Consider the following 18479-nt stretch of genomic DNA (forward strand, 5'->3'; position numbering starts at 1 on the left):
GCTCAACTCATTCGTGAAGCCGACGTTCTACGTTCGGGCCAATCCAACGCTTGGCCTCTCCAGCATCACCGATCGACCAGTCGTAGGCATTCGATTCGTACCTCGCATCGCTACTTGACCGCAGACGGCCTCGCATGAAAAGCATCTCCGTAGGCGTATCTTCGATTTCGAGTACTCCTCCAGGATTACCGCGGGCTGAAAGCAACCTCTGGACTACGACACCTGCCTAGCGACACCATTCCATCGCCTCAGCTACCATCCACGACATCTGGCGGAGCAAGGTCATACTCGAGCCCTCTCCTGCAAAACAAGCACACCAGTCCTTTCGCATCTGTTCCCTGCATGCTTCTAGACCCTCACCCATGTTCTCATCGACGTGATCTGACCTAGCCACGGCATCGGGTCTCCTCGAGGCGTGCAGATTCACTTCTCGCCAATTACCGATCTTCCCCTAGCAGACCTAGCCTCTGTTTCGGGCTGCTGCTGTTGATTTCGGCCCAGCATGGAAGGCGAATCCTCCAGAGGGCAACCACCTTCAAGCGAAAGGCCGCCTCATTCGCGCGATCCATCTTATCGTCAAATGGGATCCGCGCGCGATGAAGCTCTCAGGCTGCGCCCGCCGCCAGATTCCGCGCAACTATATTCACGCTCTGAGTTCGAACCTCCTCCGCCGCTTCATCTTCGAGGTGCCCCAGCGTGGATTGAACACGAGGCTCCACCTCAGCCAGTTTCATATGCTGACCGTGACGTTCAGCTTATGCCGCATAGGTCGAGCTACGTGTTGGCACGCCCGGGCGAACCGCAATCAGCTCGAACTGGTCACCATCCGACGTCGGAATTGCCGCGGCCGTCTCACCCCGTCAGACTGGACGGATACTATCAAGAACTCCCAGCAGGCCACTCTTCTGCCCATGACGACGCCATGATGCCCTCGCGTCGTCCGCCGCGGTCGACTCTCTTCGAGAACGACACTGCTGCTATCGACAACCGTGGCGCACTTGCGCGTGACCCGCATCGTCCGTCCAGGCCCACCTCTGGCGATCGAGACATGCGTGCTGATGGCTACCCCGAGTCACCATACCATCCAAGTCGGCCGCCTCCACCAGGTCATGCGGTTGGTCCAAGGTCGGAAGCTCGGCTCACCCGTGTGCGTTCGCCTGTCTATCCGAGCGTCGTCCCTCCGCGTGGAATCAGCAACGCGTCTCCATTGTACGATCTCGAATCCGCAGATGCATCACTTCATCGAGATAAGAGAGCGAGGCTTGAAGGATACACGGACAGAATGCAGACGCAATCAGAGTCGAGCCTTCGCCCTCCGCCGCTACGCTCGTCGTCGTCGCACCGTTTCGTACCTAACTCCTCGAGTGATTGGGTGGAACGAGGTGAGGTGCGTGAGCGCCGACCACGTGACCTGGCTGATACACCGTACCACGGCGATGGCATCAGCAAGGCATCGAGAAGTTTCGACCGGGTCGATGCCGAAAGAGCACATTCCAGTCGACGCACCTCGCCCGTATCGCATCATACGCTCGACGCCAGCTTCAGTGTTAGCAGCGAGCCCCCATCCACCGGCAGCCAGTCGAGCAAAGTGAAACGGCGGAAACGTGCCGTGCTCAGCTGCACCGAATGCAAGCAGCGCAAGATCAAGTGCGATCGCAACGTGCCAAATTGCGGAAGCTGTGTTCGGCGCGGCGTCGCTCACCTCTGCCGATGGGGTGACGAACGCGACTTTTTGCCTGCAGCCCCAGCCAGCAACATCACCCCCTCCAACGCCGCATTGATGGCCAGAATTGCACAACTCGAGTCGCAGGTACGCGTGTTGCAATCCTCATCCTCTTCACCCTCAGCGGCCCATGAGGCAGGCGCGTCGGAGCGGAGCTCGAACCAGCCCTTTGCGCCCAAATATGGAGGCGCCTCCGAGTCGTCTAGCGGTCGATCCTCGCGCTTCAGTGGTCTCTCCAGCGTCCAGTACCCGCCCGACTTTACCAGTCGAGATCGCACCATTTCCGACCGGGCAGCATTGCGCAACACGCTCGACGACCGAGGCGACGAAGAGGAGGATGACAGCCAGCACAGTGACGATAGCGAGGAGTCCGGTGACGAGGACGCAGGCGATCTTCTCCGTGTTCTTGCTCAAGGAACCTCGCTCAAGATTGACAGCAGGAACGATTCTTCTCGGCAAGACGAGCCATCTACTTCTCACTTGCGACAGGTTGAAGGCAGGCAGAAGCCACAAAACGGAGATATGGCACAGAGCGAGGGTTTCCAGACAGAAAGCGATTCCAAGGTTGATGCTCGAAGCGGTAACGGAGTTCCTCACAACGACAAACCAGGTCCTCGGCTGTCCCAGGACGAAGCGCTCGCATCTTCAGCCTTACTCAACATCTTCACCGCCGGTTCGTGGAGCAGCAGGTCTGGGACCCGCCGAAGTGGCCTCGTCGAGGCCCTCGAGCTGCTACCTCCTCGCCACAAAACCGAAGCGCTCATCGAACACTATCTGCGCGAGGCAGAGCCCATCGTTCACTCGATCCACAAGCCATCCCTTTTGCAGGAGCTCGAATCGTTTTGGGCAGCCCTCGATCGTATGAAGGATGCATCCGACTCCGCTTCTCCTCCAACTGTGTCGGAGCTACAGTTCGGAGCAATGCTGCTCGCCATGTGCGAAGCCGCTTGCGAGTTCATGACACCCGCCGAGGTGCTCGACAGCGAGATATGCAAGTCGCGCAACACCATCAATGATCGACTCCACTTGATCGCCCGAGCTTGTCTCGCTCTGCTTGGCATGGGCCATTTTGTGCGTCATCCTACCATCTGGGGAATGCAGGCGGTGATTCTGCTCCGTCATTACTCGTTCAATCGTGATCATCGCGAGGAATACACGATTCTGGCCACCATGGCCATCAAAGCTGCCGAATACATGGGTCTGAACCGCCTCGGCTCGGCGCTTAAGGATGAAGAGCGGTGGCAGGACGAGAAGCGCGAGCGCATGCGTATGCAAGCTGCTCAGGATGGTAAGGAAGCAGCATCATCTTCGACGCATCGATGGAAGATGCTCACTTCGACCCAGATCCATGATGGTCACGAAACCGAGTCGGACGGCGAGGATCTCGATCCCGATCGGGTCGAGAGGAAGGACATGAACGCCATGTGGCTGCCTCGTGGTGCGAGGCGGCGGAGGTGGGATCTGGCCGCTGCCAAGCGTTATAAGGAAGGTAGCCGGGTCAGTCGAGAGCACGGGCGTAAGGTCTGGTTTGCTTTTGTCACCTTGGACTGGCTGTGCGCAGCCCACTTTGATCGATGCTATCATTGCAAGGACGAGATGTTCACCACGCAAAGTCCACAGAACATCGATGATGCAGACGTAATGGATGACGACCTGATCTCATCCGACGGTCATGACGAGCGTCCATCTCGCTCTAATCGCACCAGCAACGCCTTCCTCGACAAGATTTGCATAACCAGCATACCCACCACGAACAGCTTCATCTCCATCCACATTGAGATTTGCCACACGGTGCGCAGCATCGCAGACGCCCTCAATCACGGCGACGAGTCTTTCGACACGGTACTTGCGATCGAGGCACGCTTTCGCGAAATTCTGCGATCCCTTCCACGCTTCTTCAAATTGGATGGCGAGAGCGAATACGACCCCGAGATCCATCGCTTCCATCAAGAGAGGCCCTATCTATCTCTACAGCGAGCCATCATCCACGAGTATGTCCACCATCGTCTGCTCAAGCTGCATCGTCTCTACATGAGCCGGGGCTACTGGAACGCCAAGTACATCCACTCGACTCGCACCTGCATCGAGAGCGCTCGAGTTGTCATTGGAACATTGCGCGCACTCGATCATGCCGGATGCCGCGGTCAGCGGTATTGGATCTTCAAGTTCCACATCTTCCATGCGGTCCTAGCGTTGCAGGTTGACCTGCTGTATCTCGCCAAACAGCCAGTGAACCGCGAAATCCTTGCGAAACGTGCCGACGTCGTTGCCGGGCTCAAGATGCTTCATGCCAGAACGGATGTCGAGGGACGAAACCCGGTCCTGGCCTCTTCGCTCAAGGTGATCAAAGTGCTTCGCGAAGAGGAGCAGGCGCGTCGCGCTAAGAACAAGACAGCGACTGCAGAGGTGCCGGCTGAGTCGGAAAATACTGGCGCGAGCTCGCCGATGGGAAGCGTCGAATCGCAAAGGAAGTGCAAGATCCGCGAATGGACCGGCGCCTCGGAATCCACCGGCGATCTGGCAGATCACCTCGAACGTCGGATCAAGGAGACGTGGTACACTGTCGATGCAGAGAAGCTGCGAGCTCGAGCAGAAGCGACGAGCAATCTTGCTGCCGATGCTCGTCCACCGTTGCCGCCCACAGACTCTCGCATGGTTTCTGCTCGATCTAAAACACCATCGACCGAGGACGCTTCTTCCATCCAGACTGCCGCCGCTGGTGACGTTGCAGGGACGCACAAGCTCGTCAGAGCGGCAGCTTCGGAGGGCGAACTGGCCGAGCTTTCCGATCGACACACTTCCGAGGAGGGTCGCGATACCGAACTCGACGAGTACCTCAAGCTGCTGTCTTCGTATCAGAATCCGGACGATGCTCCGGACGGTGCACACTTTTTCGACGTACTGGATGACATGGTTTTCGAGAACCAGTCGGCTAGCCGGCTCAATTTCGGCAAGGCGGGGTTGCGAGCTGGTCTGGGCAGCGAGATCAAATCTCCGCTGCCGCTGTTGAGAGGTGCGAGCGAACTCGCTGCTGCTGGCGCTGGGTTTGACGCCTTTGCAGCGGGTTGATTTCAGAGCATCTGCCGGCCGATCGTAGACTTATCTGCGACGGAGGATGCATATTCGAGGGGTTTTGTACTGCAAACGCGCACACATGCTAATTATGCACACAAATAGCTAATGTTACAAGAAATGGGCTTTTCGTTATCGCAATCAATCTACCAGTTGTTAGGTGTGATGTTGAGTGTGAGCGTCCGACTCTGTGTCGAGGTGTGAGACGTCGGTCGTTTTGCAGACCTTGTGGCTGAATGTCGACCTCAGTATATTGAGGCCAGGCTCGACCTTGATTTGCTGTGAATCAGCGCGTCCAGACGACTTGTTCAGCAGTCCCAGCCACGATGATGTCCAGGACTCTGCGTATGTTGTGTCAGTCATGACGGACGAGCGATACCGACCGTGGTGAGTAATAGATGCACAATGAAACGGAAGAAAAAAAAAGGAATTGGTGACAAGAGTGGGATTCGAACCCACGCCCGAAGACTGCGATAAGATGACAATCCTGAACACAGCGCCTTAGACCACTCGGCCATCTTGCCTTTTCGGACATGGTGGGGAAACTACAGCACTTATAATCATGTTATAATAGGAATTGTTGCAATGCTTACAATCGCTCGATCCCTGTTCTGGAAGGAGACGCGATCGCTGAAGGAGTGCTGTACATGTCGAACGTGTGGTCGCAGACGCACCTTACTTCGCATGTAGCCGATTGCGTCTCATGATCATTACAGGTTCGTGGGCGGAGACGAAGTTGTTCATATCAGAGATCATAATTGTACTAGACAGCATCACAGCAAGGACAGGCGAGGTGAGACAGCCTGTTCAGATCGGGATTACTTCGTGCGGCCTCCTCATTTGAAAGCAGGGGTGGGATCGGACGGAAACATCCGTTCCTTACAGCGCTGGTCTGGATGCCCTGCAATTTCGGGACCCCTCGGAGGATGTCCATACCCCTGTTTATCGGAGGAGAGACCATGGGCCACGAACGCTTTGTGAGCTAAGTCAAAGCAATGAACAATTTCGCCGAACCCAGACCTTTCCAACGGAGCTCAAATCTCAGCGCGAACGTTTCCGAATGCCATCGTAGAAACGCTCCCGCATACTGTACACCCTTCATCAATATCCAAGACGTGTTGAGTTGGGTCCATGAAAACGCAACGCCGATTCTAATAGCAGCTCAATGTGTGGACTCGGAGATGACCGAATCAGGTTTCAGGCTGTCTGGTGCCGAAGAGGCTGCTTTGTTGGACAGTTATTCTTCTTGGTAAAGAAGAATCCTGCAGATCGTCAGCCACAGCGAGGTGTGGAGTACGCTATCCTCCACTCTCCCGAAGAGGGTCGACGACAATCAAATGGCAACGATGGCGGTAGTATTCCCCACGATCGGCCATTACCCTCCACTTTACCCTTGCTGGTGAGGCAAATGCCAAGACTTCGACCCCCACGTCGAACACACCCGAAGCTCGGCTACAGCAATGTTGGCAGGATGTGGCGCATCGAACGCATCTTCTTCATCATGACATATGACCAGCTGAGGCAGCAGCTATAAGGCGGAACGAATGGACTGGCCAAGGTAAGTCGGGAATCTTCGGCAAAATCCGATATCCCTGTTGAGTTTCCTGCGGAGAGATGCACTCTGTTCGTCGATGCGGAGTATCAATATCGGTATGCAAGGCTGGTGCGGGGAAAGAACTGCTGCTTTGCGAATGGAGAGTTCGATTGGTCTGTTTGATCCAGCGTGAGCATTCATCTTCACTTATCACCGTACTTCTGCGATGAGACTGCATGGAAGCCTCTTCAAGTTGACCGATGCGCACTGCTGTGCTCATGCAAAATGGCCATCCCACTCTCCCACCATGTCTCGCCCTTTTGCCGCCATTTTGCCATTGCCCTCCCACATACAGTAGCTCCTCGTTGGTCTCGACCTTTCCCGAGCGCCAATTCAATTGGCCAGGGGGTCTCTGCATCGTCCGGATGTTAGTCTTCCGATGCTACAAGCAGTGTCGCTCGTTCCGATCTCGACTTGTTAGCACCGAGTCGCCGAGACCGTGATCGCATCATGACACAGGATCCCACTTTTTCCTCGCTTCCACTCACGATTCAGAATCCTTGCTATGCTGAAGAGTAAGAAGAGCTAGCTCCCTCAGCTTGTGTACGTGTCAGCCCACTATCAGAGAGAGAGAGTCAGTAACCTTTTTGGGCAACAGACGCCGACATGCGTTGAGGCAAAGTCGAAGAGCGGGAACGGCGTTCCTGTGCCCTCACGATGCCGCGGCTGAGCTGCCAGGCGCTCGAACAATCCGATTGGCATCTCCCACAATGATGCAGTCAGACGGCCTGCTATTGTCCAAGCGGATGTAATTCAGTCAAGCGGCGGCTGATTCCGTGGTTTTTGGCCGTTCCTCGGGACCAATACAGTGGCTGTCTTTCTTTCGCCATGATTTTCAGACACTGCCCGGTGATACGTCGCTCAAATTTTGACCGACCGCTTTGATTCGGAACGCACGCGTGCATACCTGCTGCGGGGGAATGCACTCCGCCATTTCTTGGCATTCTCGCGTGGAATCCATGCGAGTTGCCTTCTTTGACAACCACATCGAGGCAGGAAAGAAGCGGGATTTGTGCCGTGTTGGACTGATTTTCCCCTCCGTTTCATTCGGCGCCACAACCAATGCAGCGTTCGGTGCGGCAACAGTGGCGATGCGAGCCTGCGGATCTATCCGCGTAGACTTCCACCATTCTGCACTCCGCTCCACGCGGGATCGAGCAGTGCGCCTCTTGCCTTGATGGGGAGCCTGCACACGTCGTCCACACCCCCGCTGCGACTGTTTCCGGAGCTGTATCGTCGCTCGCCTATGCTATGAATCCCGAAACCGTGGTTCTTGGCAGCTCATGCGTGCAGAGAACCTCTCACCTCCTTCGCAAGCACTGCAACGACGTGTCAAGGTCAAAAAATTACTTCCCCGCAACTGGATAGGTTGTGATTCATGGTCCCCGGTCACAGACCTTCCGCCTTAGGTGCCCAGCGATCACAGCACGCACACACGACGCTTGGCAGTACTCATCGGTCGAACTCGGGTTGAGGGTGAATTCTCAACAGATTTGTTGTGCAGCAAAGATTTCTCCGCATCATTGCTTGGTGCTGATGCAGTTGCTAGTGCTAAGCCAATCAGGAACGTCTTCCCCACAGTCTGCCACGAGAGTGGGCTGCATACTACGCGAGGAATGTCAGCCTAGTGGAGCCTTGTCACTGCAAGATAGACAGTGGCCACGCCCTATGCGTGTGCGCCTTTCTCCGCATTGTTACCCCACTGACCTCCTGCTTCCCTGGACCCGCCCTTCTGAGGGCCCCCGCATGTGCAAGACGCTTCCTGTTGTCTACATAAAGGAATGAATCTGGAAGCCCCTTGGAAGCCCCTTATGGTCCAACATCATTCACCTATCCTCCCTTCACCCCACCTGACATCGACATGACCGACGCAAAGAAAGGTGTTCTCGCCCAGGGCGCACAAAACTTCAAGGACCTCTTCCACTGGAAGGTCCGCTCCACCATTGTCGACGAGAATGGTGAGGAGCAGGTCGTTTGGGAGAAGCCTAGCCTCCCTCCCAACCCTCTGCGACTCATCACCATGCTCGGCTTCACCGGATGGTGCGCCTATCTCATCGGCTTCAGCGCCTGGACGGCCGACGCCTTCGACTTCCACGCCCTCTCGATCCAGACGACCAAGCTCGCGAAGCACTTTGGTGTCTCCAAGACCAAGGTCACTGAAGCAATCACACTGACTTTGCTGCTGCGCTCGGTGGGTGCTGCAATCTTTGGCATGTTTTCCGACTACTTTGGCCGCAAATATCCCCTCGTCATCAACATGTGGTGCCTCGGTGCTCTCCAAGTCGCCTCGATCTACTGCACAACCTTCAACCAGTTCCTCGCTGTTCGAGCCCTGTTCGGACTTTTTATGGGTGGTGTCTATGGAGCAGCCAGTTCGATGGCCCTGGAAAACATTCACGCCGATGCTAGAGGTCTCATGAGTGGTATCTTCCAGCAGGGATACTCGTTCGGCTATGTCCTGGCCGCTTGCGTCAACCTCGGTGTCGGCGGAGCCACCAGCACCTGGCCCATCATGTTCTGGGTCGGAGCTGCCTTCAGTTTCCTCGTCGGCTTCCTGCGTCTCGCCTGGCCCGAGTCCAAGCAATTCATCGAGGCTCGCCAGTCGAGCAAGGGCTCCGGAACCAAGAACTTCAGGAAGTCGTTCGGTGCTATGCTCAAGAAGGAGTGGAAGACCTGCGTGTTCGCCATCATCCTGATGAGCTGGTTCAACTGGTTCAGCCACAGCTCCCAAGATTCTTACACCACCTTCATGCTGTCTGGAAAGAAGCTCAACAACACCGCCGCATCGAGGGCCTCGATCCTGATGAAGACAGGAGCCTGCGTTGGTGGAACGATCTGGGGTTACATGTCACAGTGGATCGGAAGGCGCAGGGCTATGATCATCGCCTGCCTGATCTGCTGCTGTCTCATCCCTGCTTGGATCCTGCCCTCCACCGAATCTGGTCTTGAGGCCGGTGGATTTATGCTTCAGGTATGTATTAGAAAAGCTGAGATGGTGATTCCTCATAAAAACACGTGGCAAATCTCTGACGTCTTGGCATTTTTGTTATTCCGCATTCGCTCCTGTTCCCCGCACACAACGTTTTGGCCTCGCTTTCGCTCCTTCGACCTACATATCTTCCTTCTTTTCCTCATCTCAATCGTCCGACGATTTGACAGGCTATGGTGCAAGGTGCTTGGGGTGTCGTACCCATCTACCTCTCCGAGATTTCACCTCCCGCATTCCGAGCCATCTTCGTGGGCCTAACCTACCAGCTTGGCAACGCTATCTCTTCGCCGTCGACGCAGCTCATCAACTACCTCTCCGAGAACAACTTCACCACCTTCAAGGGAAGACGAGTGGAGGCTTATGGGCCCGTAATGGGCATTGCAACCGCCATCATCGCCATCGGACTGGCCTTGACCGCTTCCGTTGGTCCGGAAAAGAAGGGCGCACGATTCGAGAACGCCGCTGCTGCCACCGCAGAGGCTCAACCCGAGCTGCCCGTCTACCAGAAGGAGTTTGACACCAACTCTGAGACCAAGTCGATCGATTTGACTCAGACTCAGACGGCTCTTTCCAAGTGAAATGTGATATGGTCTCGCAAAGGTTCTACGAATAGTATGTGGCCTTTGTATCAACTTGTATCGTAGGACTTCCCGGTAACTAGTTCAATTCATGAGCTCGCAATTGTACGTCATTGTAGAAACAAGGATCACGGACACGTCCGATACGCGCAAAGGCGGGGGGCAAAGAAGCACATGAATCGTATCACGCTAGCGATGGACAGCTAGGTACATGAGGATTTCGTTTCTGGGACACGTGGATCTGGCTTCTGAGACCTGTATAGCTGTTTTTCGGAGAGACGCTGTCTTCAGGAGGCGATGTAGGGCGATAGACAAAGGACGACGGAGTACATTTGTCGAAGAAGAAAGCCGCCTAATGTCTGTAAAAGCACTGACGAGGCGGATGTCTGCCTCCACAACGGCAAGAGCCGGCCTGGCATTCCGTGGAAAGATGCTTGGGGGCTCGAGGTTTGCAGACTCGGCAATCGTCTGGACGACCTTCAAAAAAGACAGGAAGTCGACGGGGAAAGTCGAGCTGATCGAACTCGAGAAAACCAGGCAAACGAGCGGTGTCGACTCTAACAGCATTGCCGTGAGCCTCTCCCAAGGCATAGACGATACCAGTGAAATCGTTGTGGGTCGCAACACCATTCACCATGGTAGCCCGGTGATACATGGCCCAGAACGCGATAATGCGCACGCTACGAGCTAGTTCCTTTCTTATGGCATTGAGCACCGGCACAAGGCGATTACGGATGTCGATATTGTTCACCCGGAACATGAGCTGATTGGGAGGGAAAGGGGCGCCCGAGAAAGCCAGGTGGAAGTGCTGTCCGAAGGCAGAGAGGTTGGCATCCTTGATGATCCTGTAGGCCTCCGCATTGCGTGCCAAGACATCGACGTACAGAGAGCTGTTGATCCCGAGTGGAGCCGTGGCGATTGCGTCTCTAGCAGGCAGGTCGGCAAACTGGGCAAGAAGTTGTCCTCTCATCTCGACGAGCATGAGGTTGAGATACTGAGGAGTGAGCTGACGGTGGTCTCCTTCGAAGCGGAAACGGCGGGTGCCACGACCAACCGAGTCTGGTCGCATTGGGTCAGGGTACTCGCGGAAATTCCAGATCTGTCGAGGAGGCGGGAACCACCGTAATTCGGCGTGGTACATAGGTGCACCCTGCTGGAGCTGAGGTACATTTGCCAGGTAGTTGGCGGCGGAAGCAGTGGGCGTCATAATCGGATCGGTATCGATGCTGCTCAGAGAAACGGAGATTGCAGAAGTTCAAAGTGAGAGCGAAGATGGAAGCGAAGAGATCGGCATGTAGAGAGGAGAGCCGAGCAAACGCAGCAGCCCTGTATAGATCACCTTCCCCTTGCTGACAGCCAGATGCTTTGTGCAGGAACTTGATTGAGTGAGACGATCATGGATTCAGACAACCAATGCTTTGTGCGGAGCGTAAGAACTTTGCCCGCAATGCATTGCTTTCACAACCTTGTGCGGCTGAGGCTATACTACATGATCACGCGCAAAGCGGGCCGCAACAGGCAGTTCCGCCATCTCATCGGTCGGTCGTGTCGCTTGATGATAAGCCGGGAGAGGCGGCACTGGCGGAGCTGTGTCTTCGTCGTCGATGTATTCTATCACGATGTCGGTTTCCGCGTTCGAGATGCCTTTGCTTTTCGCAGCAGCTGCGTTCCTCCTCCTCGCCGCTAGTGCCGAAGCCGTGCCGGCACTCAGGCGGTTTCGAGCTGTATGGACGAGAGCCATGCTGCGTCGCTTGGCACTCTTGATCTTGGAAATCTTGCTGCTCTGACCCGTGCTCTTCGATGGAGGTGGATGGTGTGTTTCGTTGTTGCTGCCTGCGGCGCGTCGCCTCCTCGCCCGTTCTCGGGCACGAGCTGCCTCTGTCGAAGTATAGCCACCGATTCGAATCTGAGTGCTGCTGGCAATACTGACTCCACTGCAAGATTGATGGCTCACGTCGCTATCGCGTCGTTGGTTGGTGACGTTTCGCATCTCCCGGGAGTCGTCGTGATGATGTCCAGACAGGCTGGAATTGGGATCTCGTTCATGGACTACGCCGGCGCGCGCGTTCCAGACAAAATCGCGTGTGATGGAGGTTCTGTCCGCATCGACGTTGGACATGTCGACGGCGACGCTAGAGGTCTTTCTGCGATGCTCGGTACGCCTCGCTCGATCTGCAAGCACCTGCTTGTGAGACGAAGTCTCGAGGGAAGGAAACGTTTCGTGGACCGACACAGCCTGCCCGCCTTTGCGCTTAAAGAGCTTGCGCAGCGTCGTGGTGGGCTTTTGCGTGCTAGTGGTGGCACCGTAGTCCTTTTCACGCATCAACGAACGATACACGCGACCTTGGCCCCGGACGAATTGCTGTCGTTTCGACGCGAAAAAGCTACGGCCATCCTTCAACGAATAGCGATGGAAAGCAAGTCCTAGGCAGATGTACAGCATGCCGATGACGAACAACATCCAGCTGACCACAAGCGGGAACTCATCAAGATAATGGCTGAGCATCGAGGTTGCGATGACGACATGCACTGCCCCAAGAACCGCGAGACCTCGTGTTCGGCTTAGAACGGGGAACCAAACCTGAGCAGCATGTTCGAGCTTGGCGATGCCAAACCAGCTAATCTCTGCAGAGAAGAGCGCTACAACGCCGAGCAAGAGTAGCACACGATGCAACTCTACCCAAAAGATGCCCCATGTCTGCATGGGGATGGATGTGCCGGGGACATATGCGCAGTCTTCCGATTCCGCTTCGTCCATGATGGCACCGTTGTAATAGTCGCGAACGTCCTCCACTAAACCCATGATCAGGGTAGCAAAGACGAGGAGGATGACGACGAAAGAGACCAGTCGGATGGCGTTGAGGCCTAGAAAGGCGATTTTGCTAGCGCTTGAACTCGACATGATTGGGATGTCGCCTTTGTCCGACTGTTTGGTGGATCGAGTCCGTTGAGGATGATGGAAGCAGGGAACGTGGCCAGCATTCCGGTCGGCGACTTAATCTTGCTTTGTCGATCGAACCTGCTTGCTTTCTCATCATGCTCAAAGGGCCCTCGAAGGTGCTGTGTGCGCTTGGTCGAGATTGGACAAAGGGACTTTGTGGAGGTGCTCTTCTCCTTTGTTTTTCGGCGTTATCCGTGGCGACTGGAGAGAAAGGGCCGAATTCGATGCCTTGACAACGAGTCGCCGACTCTGGAGTGTGGATCGGGTTCATCAATGCTTTGTGCGAAAGTTTGCATTGCCGACGCCCACAAAATCATGTTGTGTCGATCTGCACGACAACTTATCGCAACAAAGGGACTTTCACCTCGGACCCACAGCTGGTGTGAGCATGGTCATGTAAATCGATCGGGAAGATGCCATTGATCGCCGATGACAGATAAATGATTTCATTGCCGAACTTTGAGATGTTAGGCTGTTTCAATCAATTGACCCGCTCTCAATTACGATCCTCGGGACGCAGCGGTGCCTGAAATCATCTTGGCGTTGTCCAACCCCTACCCAAGGACCAGCTCAGTGCCCATTTTTCAAGCTTGCGCTCTCTCGCGAGCTTTTAGTGGATGATGCGGAAAGCAGAGGCCATGCAGACAGGACAATGTCTCGAACCAGGATCGAACAAACGCGCGAGGCAAAACTTCAGCCGCAGCCTATCACAGTTGGCTAAGCGCTTTGTGAGAGATCTGTCACCGTCTGCTCCTACCAAACTGAATTGTGACTTGGGCGTAAAGTTATGCGGTCGCGTTGATTTTCATCATCTGTGCTGACACTTTTTCAGGGTCCTGCATCTTCATTGGCTCACTGGGTTGCGAACGCCGAAGCACGTGCATCTCAATGAGCCGATGGACTCGCCTAGCAGCGGGCCGTATTGTACTGAGTACATATAGGAGAGAGAGGAAATCGGGAGTTCACGTGCAAGTATCTCATCTTGGGCGGAATCAGATCAGCGACCACGTCGCGGGGCAGCGATCCCCGCGCACTGAGCACGATCGAAGCTTCATCATGTGAGCAGCCAACGCTTTTCAGGGCGCTATGAAACGAGAAGGACAAGGCTCGCTTGGGAACAGGTCAAGGCGGGAGGAGGACGTGGAAAGTTGCGCCAGATTGGCGCTCGTGTGGAGCTGCCGACCCGTCCAGAATCTCGCCTGAAAACCTGTGTTGAGAGAGGTACAGAACGACGTGGGCGGAATTGCTTAGCCTCTTACGCGAGACTCGGAATAGGGTCTGCGCAAGAGTCTCGAGCGCATGGAGCGGTCCGCGCTTCAACAAGAACGCCCGTACATTGCTGCAATACTAAGCGTCCTCAGGTCTGGGATTGAGCTTTCGCAAAGCGAACGTCATCCTCGTTTTCAATCGACGCTTGGCCTCATGGCACACGTGTGAACGCGGTTTCATGCTGATCAGGAGACCGGAGATGCTTGCGATCCGCGGCAAAGACTTGTTTGTTGAAATGACTGTAGGTCAGGTTGCATGGCATGGCAGTGCAGTCCCGCTGGTGGCTGGACGGGCTGCGGAGATACAGCGGAATGAAGGTCACTCGGTTGTAACGCAACAAAGGACAGCAAAGCGGAACAAAAAAAGTTTTGGCATCTCCACGGAACTCAATTTCCGGGCCATTTCATCTGCTTGTCAAACATTTGACGTCCGACGCGACGCCTCTTCCGCGGGACCGTTTCTTGCACCGTTGCTCACCAAAGCTAGGCATTGTGTCAGCAACTGTGGGATCAAGACTACCATCACACGAACGAACTTGGAACTAATCATCGCAGCGATGCGTGATGAAGTGCTCGCTGTGTTGGATAAAGACTGCTGTCGCTAATGTGAGCTTTTCTATGGCATTTTTGAGCACCGACGCAAGACTCAGCGGATGCGTGAAAACAGGGATTTAGCGGAGGGAGAGAAACAGGAAGCGTGTTCCTGAGGCGTATCGCACTATCCGAGAGGCGCCTATATTTGCGCCAGCTTTTGCTCGACCCTGTCACACGGCAGCTGTCAGTGGGACGCGGTCGAGCGAGCGTGGCAAGTGTCCCGGCCAGCTGCACGGATCGTCAGGCCACTTGGTCCACCAATTTTTTTCGGCTGCCGCTTAGTGCACACTCTCGCTAGCAAACAGACGATGGAGCCAGAAATGTGCTAGTCTCGCTTCCGCTTGCCTCGGAAGTCGCACCCGGTCCTCGAACAGAGGGCTGCTGCATCAGCCCATTTCCTCCGACCCTTCTCTGCGAGTCCATTTCCCAAGTGCAACTTCTGAGGTGCAATCCTGCCTGACAGAAAAGGTCGAGAGGGCGTCGCCTCGCTTTCGCTGACTTAGTTCCGAGAATGCACAATGCTGTTCAGAGATTGAGTTTTTCGAAATGCGTTGATCATCATGCTTCTGTCGGCCCGGACTTGATGTCCGTGGACTCAGAGGGTGCAAGGTCCTCCGTACCGTGGTTCCCGCCAAGCAAGTTTTGCATGTTCACAGGCCACCATCGCTTGGAGCTCAACCGCCCACTCACCTCTCGGTCCGTCATCTAAATCTGTCCTTCTCGACGTCCTTCTCCTTGAACCCTGCTTGCCCCTACGACAACACCGTCGGCCCGCTTGACTTCCCTTCGGCCCGCGGTGCCTGCGCCAGCTTTTCGTTTCGCTGCGTTTCGCCTCAACCTCATTACGCCTGACAAAGCGCTCCGTGCTTCTCATCCAGACACGCCACGCATCTCGGCTGCTCGACTCGTCAGCTGCTCAGCGATGGCAAGGCTATCGCCTCTGCCGAGAATCTGCTTCCATCTGCGACCATGACGACTCAACAGCGCCCGGCGGCTTGGGAAGCTGATCCCACCTATTCACCGCTCAATCTAGCACAATATAATCCTGCGCCTTCTCACCATACCGCTACCCCGGAAGTAGCCCAGATCCTCTGTCCGTCCGCGTCTTCTTGGCCCAGATCTAAGCTGTCGCCCTCTTCGTCATCATCCTCCAACTCGTCGCACGCTTCCTCTGACGTGTACGTCGACCGTCGACCCTCGCCCCCGCCGACGTTCAAAAGCGCTCGCGGATTCAGGCTACCGCGGTTCTCGCTTTGGGGACGCACTACTCCCGATACTCTGCTCAGCGACAGCATCAACAGCCTCTCGCCACCTTCCAACGTCTCCTCAGATCTCAACAAGCTCCCCATCAGTCAACAAAGAGCCCATTCCGCAGAGCCTCCAACGCATGCTCGCAGTCGCCACATCACTACCGCACCAAGTTCGCCAACTAGGCCGTCCTCGTCAGAGCTTGATGCTCCAATGCCGACCCTCACTGTGAACGCACCTTTGAGCCCATCCATGTCTTCTCCGAGGCTCGGCTCTGTATGGCGTCTCAGCGGCGGTCTCTTTGCTTCCTCAGCATCTTCCACACCGCGTCAAGACCCGAGACATGGTCGTCCACAGACAACAGAGGCTGCAACTCCTCGAGATTTGGCCAGCGGCGCTCCACCCTCCCAATTTGCAGCATGGTCCGAGCTCTTGCACAGTCCTGCCCCGCCCGCTCGCTCCACCACCTTCAGCAGCGTCTCGTCTGCATCAGGCAGCAGCACTTCTCGCCCTGACATCAGAAACGTTCGAAGCCATGAAAGTCTGAAATCGTCCGCTGCGGGTGATGCCGAGCCCTCCGGATCCTCGGAACATAGTACAATTCCAGAGCCAAAGGCAATCAAGTTGAAACTGCGATCCAAGTCCAAGTTCAGTCAAGAGTCCGACTTCGATAACATCTTTCTCTCACAGGAGCTGCGATCGTCCAAGTCAAGCCCTCCTGCTGGTTCTCTGGGTAGAACTGCATCAGTAGCCAGAGGTCCTGCACTCGGTCAAGATGAACTATCGGCCGTGTCGGGTGCTGAGGGTAGGCGGAAGCGTGCCAGTTGGGCACCTCCTCGCTCTTCATCTCCGCATGCTGTTCCCGATCGTCACGCCGCTAGTCATCAGATCTACGCTGCTCGCAGCTCCGTTGAGGAAGGAGACGATGACGAAGGGTTTTTCCCAGCCCGACCATCAAGGTTTGACCGTCAGCCAAGCACCAGTAGTCACCTGACCACCGCTTCATCTGTCAACGCCATCTCCTCACATGCTGGTGAGTCGATTCCCCCACGGTCGCCCCGCCTAGGTAGCGAAGTCGAGCCATCCGAGGTGAAAAGACCGAAGCGGAGCAAGTCCATCTCGCCAAAGCGCAAGACGTATGCGTTGCAGTTTTCGCTCGATGGTCGATACCTCGCAGCAGCTGGCTCTGATGGCGTCGTTCGCGTCTATGAAGTCATCTCGTCGCCAGCGGATCGAGCTGATGAGATCGAGCTTGCTCAGATGCAGAAAGCAGAGCAGGGGTGTCAAAGAAGAGCATCTTCCGTGTGCCCCTCGAATGCCTGTGCCGTCAATCGGAGTAACACAAAGGCGGACGTTCGCGCTGCAGCTCCAGAGCTGGCACCGGTCTTCAAGGCGACACCGATCCACACCTTCCAAGGACACACTGGCGACATCCTGGATCTATCTTGGAGCAAGAACAACTTCTTACTGAGCTGCAGCACCGACAAGACAGCCAAGCTCTGGCATCCCAACCGAAGCGAGTGCCTCTGCACCTTCTCCACCTCAGCCATCGTCTCGTCGGTCGACTTCCATCCAACGGACGATCGCTTCTTTGTCACTGGTGGGCTGGATGGCAAATTGAGGCTGTGGAACATCACGGCTCGTCGTGTTCAGTCGATCCATGATGTACCTGGTGTCATCACTGCTGTCGCCTTCTCCTCGAGCGGGTCCGCGGTCTGCGTTGGCACGCACCCTGGATCCATCTTGACTTTCAACTGTACGGATTCGCTGACCTACGTCAATTCTGTAGTCGTCAAATCTGCCGCTGCGAGCAAAACGACCCAAGCGAGCAAGATCACTAGCATTCAACCGATCAAGCTCGACTCCTCCGCCGCCTGTGCCGCGGGTGCACCTGAGTACATGACGGTCACTTCGAACGACTCTCGCGTGCGGATCTTTTCGATCGCATCACGACGTCTCGTCTCTCGATTCAAATCGTCCAGCTACATCAACCGTACGAGTCAGATCCGTGCTACTTCGTCGTCCGATTCACAGTTCATCGTTTCCGGTAGCGAGGACGCATCGATTCACATCTGGAGCTTGGCCAGCAACGCATCGCTGTTCACAGGGCTGTTTGCGGGGATCAAGCGAAACAAGTCGTTGAAATCGAACGGCGCAGCGGGTGGGACGTCGGATGCAGGTGACAATTCCACGTGGAGATCGTGGCAGGCAGGGAGTGGCAGTGTTAGGTGTGCCATTTTCGCCCCTGCTGCAACGAGCCATCTGCTGGCACTCGCTCATGATCCGTTGGAATCCAACCGCGACGTCAAAGACGTCAGGTCGAGGATCATCGTCTCGACCGACGACTCGAATGCTATCCGGATCTGGAGAAGCGATCCTCTCGGTCGTCTTCTCTGACAAGCCTCATCCCACTAAGTTAGATCAGGCACACATTCTTTCTTAAGCTCTTTTGATACCCCATGCTGTATGTCA

General features: G+C 55.6%; 7 protein-coding genes and 1 non-coding gene across 8 annotated transcripts; 5 read left to right on the plus strand and 3 right to left on the minus strand.

Annotated features, from left to right (window-relative positions):
* Positions 1-922: 922 nt before the first annotated feature.
* Positions 923-5867, plus strand: PHSY_000928 (hypothetical protein; the record flags this gene model as incomplete). Its single annotated transcript, XM_012331560.1, has 3 exons — positions 923-4736; positions 5086-5182; positions 5681-5867. 3 exons carry the CDS (start codon positions 923-925, stop codon positions 5865-5867), a joined length of 4098 nt encoding a protein of 1365 aa, XP_012186950.1.
* PHSY_007580 lies at positions 5230-5319 on the minus strand. Its single transcript has one exon. It is a non-coding gene; the product is annotated as a tRNA-Leu (tRNA).
* A 93-nt stretch (positions 5868-5960) lies between the features above and the next one.
* PHSY_000929 (hypothetical protein) lies at positions 5961-6329 on the plus strand (the record flags this gene model as incomplete). Its single annotated transcript, XM_012331561.1, has 1 exon — positions 5961-6329. The coding sequence occupies one exon, from the start codon at positions 5961-5963 to the stop codon at positions 6327-6329; it is 369 nt and encodes a 122-aa protein (XP_012186951.1).
* Positions 6330-7451: 1122 nt separating this feature from the next.
* On the plus strand, positions 7452-9956 carry PHSY_000930 (hypothetical protein; the record flags this gene model as incomplete). The annotated part of the gene is made up of 3 exons (XM_012331562.1): positions 7452-7504; positions 8169-9360; positions 9549-9956. The coding sequence occupies 3 exons, from the start codon at positions 7452-7454 to the stop codon at positions 9954-9956; spliced, it is 1653 nt and encodes a 550-aa protein (XP_012186952.1).
* A 352-nt stretch (positions 9957-10308) lies between these two features.
* Positions 10309-11097, minus strand: PHSY_000931 (hypothetical protein; the record flags this gene model as incomplete). The annotated part of the gene is made up of 1 exon (XM_012331563.1): positions 10309-11097. The coding sequence occupies one exon, from the start codon at positions 11095-11097 to the stop codon at positions 10309-10311; it is 789 nt and encodes a 262-aa protein (XP_012186953.1).
* Positions 11098-11436: 339 nt separating this feature from the next.
* Positions 11437-14198, minus strand: PHSY_000932 (hypothetical protein; the record flags this gene model as incomplete). Its single annotated transcript, XM_012331564.1, has 2 exons — positions 11437-12882; positions 14157-14198. The coding sequence occupies 2 exons, from the start codon at positions 14196-14198 to the stop codon at positions 11437-11439; spliced, it is 1488 nt and encodes a 495-aa protein (XP_012186954.1).
* Positions 14199-14365: 167 nt separating this feature from the next.
* On the plus strand, positions 14366-14770 carry PHSY_000933 (hypothetical protein; the record flags this gene model as incomplete). Its single annotated transcript, XM_012331565.1, has 1 exon — positions 14366-14770. The coding sequence occupies one exon, from the start codon at positions 14366-14368 to the stop codon at positions 14768-14770; it is 405 nt and encodes a 134-aa protein (XP_012186955.1).
* A 958-nt stretch (positions 14771-15728) lies between these two features.
* PHSY_000934 (hypothetical protein) lies at positions 15729-18404 on the plus strand (the record flags this gene model as incomplete). The annotated part of the gene is made up of 1 exon (XM_012331566.1): positions 15729-18404. The coding sequence occupies one exon, from the start codon at positions 15729-15731 to the stop codon at positions 18402-18404; it is 2676 nt and encodes an 891-aa protein (XP_012186956.1).
* Positions 18405-18479: the final 75 nt, after the last annotated feature.

Source organism: Pseudozyma hubeiensis, assembly GCF_000403515.1.
Source record: "Pseudozyma hubeiensis SY62 DNA, scaffold: PHS12, whole genome shotgun sequence".
NCBI classification, from domain to species: Eukaryota; Fungi; Basidiomycota; class Ustilaginomycetes; order Ustilaginales; family Ustilaginaceae; genus Pseudozyma; species Pseudozyma hubeiensis.